Genomic DNA, 8,821 nt, shown 5'->3' on the forward strand with positions numbered 1-8,821 from the left:
ATTCCAAGGGGCTAAGCTAGTAACTTTTCCTATATAAAGTCTTTATCAATTGTAATAATATTAAGCATGAATTAAATGATTTGATTTATGTTTCTTGGAGCTTTGTATTGGCTCGAATAGTACAACAATTTTTATCACTGGTGCTTTCATTGAGAGCTTCTCACCATGGAGCTTGAAGAGATTGCTGATATGTTGGAGGCCATGGATGCTCGCTTCATCAAGCAGTATGACTATTCGGCGACACACTTTATGGCGCAGTTGGAAGAGTTTTTCCACTCAACGGCCGACGAATGCGGAGCTGCCAGTGGAGAGGAAAAAAAAGCTATGCGACACCGAATCCGAGCTCCACCATGACGAATCTGAGCCGGACGAGATTGGATGTGAGCTCATTCATGCCGAATCAGAGCACATCAACACCGAAAGAAGACGTCCACGACGTTAGGCAGAATGTGACGACGATGAAAAGACGACCAACAACGTCGCCATCTGGATCGCTCGAAGGAGTCACGCGTTCAAGGGGACGAGGCTCGAAAGCGATTTTGAACCGTGTTTGAGACTCTGGCCACAACATCGGACATCGCCGTCGACAAATGGGGCGACCACCATGGCACCGAAAGGTTCCTCAGAAGAACACCAAAATGAAGAACAAGAAAAAGAAAGAAAAGGCGAGGTCCAAAACAACGTCGTGGTCCCTACTGCTATTCACATTTACAAAGTCATATAAATACAGATTCTTCACCATATTTTGGGAGGTAGTGAGTCGATGCGCTCTGTTTCAACTCAGCTTTCTTCTTCGACTTGCACTCTGAGTTCTTTTCTTCGTGTTTGGAGACTGAAATTTCTTCTTTTTCTTCGCCGTCGACTTCGTTCGAAAACTAGAGATGGCCAGATTTGATCTTTGCCGTGGATTCCAATCAAATTTCAAGATTGCGACGAAATCTTAGTTTTCTCGCTTTAGATTTCGAAAAATGAATGTGTATTAGGGTTTCAGCTATTTATATTATGAATTTAATTAAAATTAATCGAAATTATAATAAATTGATATATACAAAAACTAAAGAATTAATTAGATGTGGGTGTAAATACAATTATGTCCTCACCTTCAGCTTCACGTGACTAACACAAGACTCAAAATTAAAAGTTAACTACGACTTTTAGACAAAAGTAGCAACGGAGAACAACTTTGATAAGAGAAAGAGAATTCAGATATAACGTTTGTGACAAATTAAAGTTGAGAGAGCGGTTCATTAAGCGACCTCTAGTTCAGGGATAAACTTGTAATTAATCCTGATTCCATTATATAAATTAAACCAAACATAAAAATGGGTAATTTTTATGAATCCATTCCATTCTATTCCCTCGTTTTCTCCCTAACCAAACATACCCTAAATTGTGCCTCAATCCTTGACTCCATACGGTTGTTCGCGAGAATTTCGCAAAAGATAGCGCCAAAAGTTCGAAAAAAACAGAGACCAGTTAGTTAGTTACACTGTCTCTCTGTCTTCCTTAATCCTTCCGCTTCGCTGTCAAATCTATCTCTATTTCTCTCTCACAGATCGCAGGTAGCAGAAACCCTGGCTTGGAAGTCTATGGAATGGCGATGGGAAATCTGTCTCTCGCTTTGATTTGGGTTAGGGTTAGAATTAGGTTCGCGGCTATGGCGGACGGCGGCGGAGGAAGCTGGTCGTTGTCGTACACGGGCATGTCCTCCGACAACGTCAAGGGCTTGGTCTTGGCCTTGTCGTCAAGCCTCTTCATTGGGGCTAGTTTCATCGTCAAGAAGAAGGGCTTGAAGAAAGCCTCTGCTTCTGGGGTTAGGGCAGGTAATATTCACTTCGCCGTTTCATTTTATGATAATTATGTACATCGAATTATTGATTGGTGTCTGTGTTATCTATGACGTGATTATCAATATTAAGGAGCGTCTGATAAATTAGCAACTTTTTCACCAAGAGCATTTACCTTTCATATTTGTTAACAAGGGTTTTGGAATGTCGTGGATAAGTATGAAAGCATAACAACAAATGAAAATCATGGAAAGTGTATTTTTTTTTTTGTTCTCGCCACGGTGATTGTTCTTGTGACAATTCAGCCGAGCCCAGATTGTTTGACTAATGTTGCGCATTGGGGCTTAGGTAAATCAATCTAAACTTGATGATTTATTACCGCAGGAGCCGGAGGTTATTCGTACCTTTACGAGCCTCTTTGGTGGACCGGCATGATAGCAAGTAAGCATTTTTTCTGTTTTACTTTGTTTATTATGCCTTTTGTTTGTTTTGCGTAGCTATAAAGTTGACAACTTTACTCTAAACTGTGTGTTCTAACGTGGTTTATTTTTATTACAAATGGGAAGTGGTTGTCGGGGAAATCGCTAATTTCGCAGCCTATGCATTTGCACCGGCCATTCTCGTCACACCTCTCGGTGCACTTAGCATAATAATCAGGTAAACTCTGAAGAAAATCATACAAAAATAAGTTATATTTATTAGAAAATAAAATATGGATTTTTTTTTTCAACGTACTTGCAGCGCTGCACTTGCACATGTGATGCTACACGAGAGGCTACACACATTTGGAGTCCTTGGTTGTGTTCTGTGTGTCGTCGGATCGACTTCGGTGGTCCTTCATGCTCCTCAAGAACGTGAGATCGCGTCGGTCACGGAAGTATGGGACCTCGCTACACAACCCGGTATTTGTTTATATATATATACACACTTCTCTGTATATCTCTTTCATTATAATGAGCTTCTCCTTTTTTCTTACGGTCATAAATTAAATACGTATTCTCTTACTGTGATGTAAGAAGTTTGACGAGTTTAATCAGATATAACATCGTGAACATCTTTTTTTACTATATATAAACTTTGCCTTTTAATTAGTAGGTATATTGTTGTTTCAAAAGATTTTTCGTTTAATTTTGTTTTTGTTTTGTGTGTGTGTGTGTGTTTTCCTTTCAGCGTTTCTTTGTTACGCGGGTTTAGTGATAGCAGTGGTTTTCATACTCATAGTCCACGTTACACCAAAGCACGGGAATTCAAATGTGATGGTGTATATTGGTATATGCTCATTAGTTGGTTCACTATCGGTACGCGCCCAATCCTTTTTTTTTTTTTTTTTTTTTTTTTGTCTTTACTGAAATTGCTTAAAGGGTCTAAAAACTACGGCAGGTTATGAGTGTCAAAGCACTTGGAATTGCCCTGAAGTTGACATTCTCGGGAACAAATCAGCTACAACATCCTCAAACGTGGGCTTTCACGGTGATTGTAATTACATGTGTTATCACTCAGATGAATTATTTGAACAAGGTATTGCATATTACGACGAATCGCTTGAACAAGATAAACTCTTAGTCCCGTTAAACTACTCTGAGCCTCGTATGAATTTGAATTGCAGGCCCTTGATCTATTCAAAACAGCGCTCGTATCGCCGATATACTATGTGATGTTCACATCGTTGACCATTTTGGCTAGTGTCATCATGTTCAAGGTACCACTATGTTTTAAACTCTAAGAAAGTCCCTTTCTGAAATTAGGATTATGCTTGATTGCGTGTTTGATTTAATCATTTCCAAAGGGATAATAAGAAAGAGATGCCTCAGTGCATTGCAAAGCTTATTTCAGTCAGTTGTATTCTCTTCTTTGAGCTGCCTTTGCAGAGATAAGGGAGAGATCTCAATCTAGGTGTCCTAAATAATGGGCATGGGCAGATTCAATTCTATAAAATCTGATTAATAACTAATGAGATTTGGATGTTTTAGTCCATACAAAATAGAACTACAAAATGTTAGTCTTTTCCTATTTTTGCCTATGCTGAGTCCTGGCGCGCATGTTTTTTGGTTTTTGGTTTTTGGTTTTTTTAAATCGGGGAGGATTGACTTCGCTAAGATTATTGTGTTAAATTTATTAAAATCGTTATTTTGAAATATACACTCTTTTTTTTTTCCCCCTTGCAATTAGGACTGGGATCGGCAAAACCCCACGCAAATCCTCACAGAGCTGTGTGGATTCGTAACCATTCTTTCAGGGACTTTTCTTCTGCACAAAACCAAAGACATGGCTGACGGTATGACCTTTTTATATAACTATCTGTCAAGGTTTCTTATTGTTTCTTTTTCTTTATTGTTACAACCGATGATCATACAGGTTCTCCGAAATCGCTTCCGGTTCGTTCCTCATCATTTCTGCGCCGGCTTCCAAAGCACAGAGATGAGATTGGAATTAGCCTTGAAACTACCCCTCTGCGGTCTCAAGACCACTGAGGTCAACCTAACAAAAAGTTTTTTATTTTTATTTTAATTTTTAATTTTTTTAGGGTAGAATACGCGGCCGTGATTTGGCCTGGTTCGTTATTTTTGGTACATCCTGTATATTCTTGAGACTGGAAAAGAAGACAAGACACGGAGAGAGAAGTAGAAGTTTTTTTTTTAGCTTTTTTGTGGCAGAGTTTGAAAATCGAAATGAAATCAGTTTCCATATTGTATAATTTCCCGCTTCTTCCACCATCATGGCAATTGTAATCTTGAACCACAGTTCATTAAATTTTATTCTCATTCGTACATGTTTCCTCAACCAATTATTTATTTGTTTATTTAACTATATATAATTCTCTTTTAAATATATTATTTATTCGTATATATAACTGTCATCCAAACTAAATATATTTAATTTTTCATTTTCATTCACGCAACTATTAATAATGGAATTTGACCAAGATGATTGTAGTGATCATACGACAAACTGACAATAACATCACAGCAATCAGTTGATAATTTGCTTCATTTTTTTCAAATAGGTTTCTCTCCGTGTGTCTCTATCGACCCACACGTTGAGTGCCATCCAACACAATTTTGCTCGGTCCATGCTTGCCCAATCTTGTCGTTTGCAATAATAAGAGGCAAATTATTTGTATAATGTATTAGATTTATGACCCTTTTTTTTTTTTTTTTCAAACAATAAAAAGGTCCTATAGCTAATTGATCATTTAAAACTATGACTTACAAAATAGTCAAGGTTTTGAAACTTATACCGTAACCATATTTACACCTTAATAACTAACTTAGGCTGTTTTACTATTAAATAAGATTAAATGTTTAGATGAAATGACCCGGATTGTGCTTATTTTTTCCCTTTATTTTTTAGTTTTTCATTTTTTGTTATCTTAAAATTTACAAATTAATTCCTTTAGAACCTTTTTTTTTTTTTTTTTTTTGCATATTAGCCCCTCTGGAGAAAGGTATACTACGCATGGTCGTTGGATCCTTATGTATGCCAGAGCACATGCGAGGAGTGAGTTCTCATGTAAACGAAGCCAGTTGGAGAAACAAAGGCAAGCTTGAACACGTTGGAAATTCATACTAAGCAAGATCAATATATACACACGTGGCAATGAATAACATTGACTTGGAATGTCCTTGCAAGACAGCGTGTATTAGAAGTTCATTTTTTTAAGCTAAACACAAAGGCACAAAGAATTTGCTATATCCTTTCATAGAATTGGACAAACAAGTTATTAGGCTTTTTTTTAATGTATTTAAATATGACCTGAAATTATAGCCAGTCATATAGGATTCTGCGGCGTGTCATTATTTTGTATTAATGGTATTATTTACGAATGCGAAAAAAACCAAATTATAAAAAAATGGTATCATAATTTTTGTCACATACCATCCAGAAAGAAAGGTGAAACGAAACTAAGATCCTCATTTAGCACTGTTATAGTGTTTTTTTAGTATTAGTTTTTTCTTTTCTTTTCTTTTTCTTATGTAAGTTACTTTGAAATTGAAGAATTTAATAAAAAAATAAAAATAAAATAAAAATATGGGACTTCTGAACCGTATGGGATTAAAGCTGATCATATTAGATTTCGCAGGATAAGTATCTAGCCCAAACAACCACTCTATTTTAAAATTATAGCATAATTATTAACATATTTAGGAAAATAGCCAATTTGTTATAATAACATTCCAATATTCCAATAATGCCCTTAAGAGTTGTTATTACTAACAGTCAGAGTAAATAATATTAACGGTAACAAGAAAATAGTATATCTTATTACCCGTAACAAGAACAACAGTAAATCTTATTAACTGTAACAAGAATAATAATAAATCTTATTAACTTTCATCCCTGCTGTCTCCGGCGCCGGAATCCGAGTTTTCATCAAAGTTTCAAACGACGAAATATTAACCCTACCTTTAAACGGTCGGATCTGTGCAGCCGCATGACTCGTTGATGTTCGAGATCGTTTCCGGAGGAGGATCGTCACGGTTAATCGAATTAACCTTCACAGTAAATCTGATTAACAGTTAATATGCAGAACTGAACTTGCGACCTTCGAACGGCCGGATCGGCGTAACTGCGAGACTCGCCGATGTTCAAAATCGTTTTCGGAAGAAGTTCATCACAGTTAATCAGATTAACTGTCAACTGTGACAGTTAATCCGATTAACTGTCAAACGAAAAACCCTAGAATCTGAAATTGCACCTCTACCACCGCGTGCGCCAGCCCCGCCTCCGCCGCCCTCGAGTTCGACACGCGATTTAACCCATAATTTGACGAGCCGAGCAACAATCACGTTAGAATCAACCTCGAAACCACCGGTGAGGAGAACTGGTGCGAGCTTCTCCGGAAGGGATACGAGGCGGTGGCGACCGAGTCCGAAACTCTTTCTTCGTCGCCGGCGACGGCGAGTCTCTGACGAAGATCCGGTGGATCGAAGAGGAAGATTGTGGTGTGGTGTTTGAGTGTGGTTTTTGGGTGTGAGATAGAAGGGTATTTTTGGGACTTTAATCAATGTTGGCTATTTTTTAAAATAAATTGATAGTTTGACTAGTATTTTAATCTCCCCTCTTAATAGAGGTTAGATACTAATAAATCTAAAAAAACTAAATTCTAAAAAAAAATACTATTTTAGTGTTTTTTTAGAGATATAATTTCATTCATTTTTTACTCTTTTTTTTTACATAGGTTAGTTACTTTAAAAAAATCAATGAATATAAAGTAAAATAAAAATAAAAATAAAAGTAAAAATAAAAAATATGAGACTCTCAAAATCGTAAATATGTGTAGTGGAAATTTACTGTCCCGTAAAAAATAGTTTTAAAATTTTCAATGAGTCTCCTTTTCTGCAAATATGTGACGAAACTAAGAGATCTCGTGTTTAATAATTCCAACTCTACATGAGATGGTATATAGAGTTTATTTTTGTTCACAAGATCTCGTCTTTTTTAACTTTATTTTTGTTCTTTTCATCTAATTGACAAACTTAATTAGAGGCATACTCGGAGCTTCCAAATTTTAAACCAGATAAAGTCATACTTCTCTAAAATTGGAAAGATAAAGAACACAAGACCATGTGAGCAAGTAGAGAAAAACTGTCTGTATCGGCCATTGTTTCTCCTCCTTGAGTTTTGCTGTCGTTTTCAGAGGGCAATTGTCAATACCCCACAAATGGGTAATGAATGTGAAACAATTATAAACATATCATAATTAATAATAATAATAAGTATTAGAATGATTCTTTTTCCCTCTTCCTATCATTCCGCCGGTAGATAAGCCATCACCCTCATTCACTTCCTTTCGACAAAAATTCAATTTCTTTCATTTTTCAGTTATCTCCACGACGTTATGCACACTTCAAAAATGACCTTTTCCATGCACGGCCTTGAGAATATCAACCTTAAAAGTGAGAAAATGGTTAACCTTTTTTTTTTTTTTTTTTTTTTTTTTTTTCATAACTTTTTTTAGTATAACTTTGTTTAATGCAAACCAAATTTTTTTTTCTGTCAATTCTTAGTCATCGATCAAATAATATTTAAATTTGATTTAGTTAATCCAATTCACCTTTACAATTAAACTAGGGTTTTTTTTTTTTTTTTTTGTCCAAGTAATCCAATTAAATTTGATGTACCTCAAATTATAGGAAATATTGCCCTTTTGCTACATTCTATGTCGACTCATAATCCACTCAATTTTTGCATTTTTATCCCCATTCCTATTTGATGATTCCAGGGTAAGAATTGACTGGAGTATTGGACCCTTAAAATAGTATGTAGAAGAAATCAATAAATAATCAAAATCAATTCCCAACATTACGTGAAAAATATGGACATTAATAAAAGTAGAAAATACAAATGTTATTAATTCGGAATGTGGGCCCTAATCTTGATGCCACTTCCACGTATGCAGCACAAGAAACTTGTTGAACTTAACAACATTTGATGAAGCAGTTCAACTAAAATCTCATTTCCAAAAAAGAAAAAAAAAAAAAATACTAACGCCATTATTTTTCATGACAAAAAACAAAAAGTTGAAAACCAACAAACCAATATATCTCTCTCTCAATAAGAAAACGATCGAGGACGACATGACAACCACCGATCAGGACTTCACATTTCCGGCGACGACAGAGACCATCGGGTCTCCTCCGCTGTGGCGAACGGGAAAAACGACAGAGGGTCGCAGAGAAACGACAAGAAGAAGTTTGTCGTGCGTGGACGAGCGTGGCGGGGGTGAGAAGATGGACTTGCTTTGGGAGGGTTTCAACGACGAGCTTTCAAGGAGTCTGAGTTTCAGAGCCACTCATGCTTCGGAAGATAAGCCTATGAATCTGTGTAGGTCGGCGAAGAATAATAACGGTACTAATAATTATAAGCTTCCCATGGTTATGGTCCTGAAGATCTTGAAGAAGCTTTTCTCGGCTCATCATCATCATGATCATCACCATCACCATCATCACCACCACCACCATCATCATAGTCATCACAAGGTAGTAAAAAACACCCGTGTTTTGTGACTGTTCATCGATCATTTTATTGTTGTT

The 8,821-nt window shown here is 36.4% G+C and overlaps 1 protein-coding gene across 1 annotated transcript; it reads left to right on the top strand.

Annotated features, from left to right (window-relative positions):
• Window positions 1-1,335: 1,335 nt before the first annotated feature.
• LOC149391266 (putative magnesium transporter NIPA4) lies at window positions 1,336-4,275 on the top strand. Its single transcript, XM_089620679.1, has 9 exons — window positions 1,336-1,823; window positions 2,172-2,228; window positions 2,354-2,444; window positions 2,529-2,689; window positions 2,958-3,085; window positions 3,168-3,305; window positions 3,394-3,486; window positions 3,957-4,062; window positions 4,143-4,275. Exons 1-9 carry the CDS (start codon window positions 1,595-1,597, stop codon window positions 4,256-4,258), a joined length of 1,119 nt encoding a protein of 372 aa, XP_089476805.1. The 5' UTR covers window positions 1,336-1,594; the 3' UTR covers window positions 4,259-4,275.
• Window positions 4,276-8,821: the final 4,546 nt, after the last annotated feature.

This window comes from Urtica dioica, chromosome 7 (genome assembly GCF_054948205.1).
Source record: "Urtica dioica subsp. dioica isolate 48M chromosome 7, U.dioica_male_clone48M_v1_H2, whole genome shotgun sequence".
Taxonomy (NCBI): domain Eukaryota; kingdom Viridiplantae; phylum Streptophyta; class Magnoliopsida; order Rosales; family Urticaceae; genus Urtica; species Urtica dioica.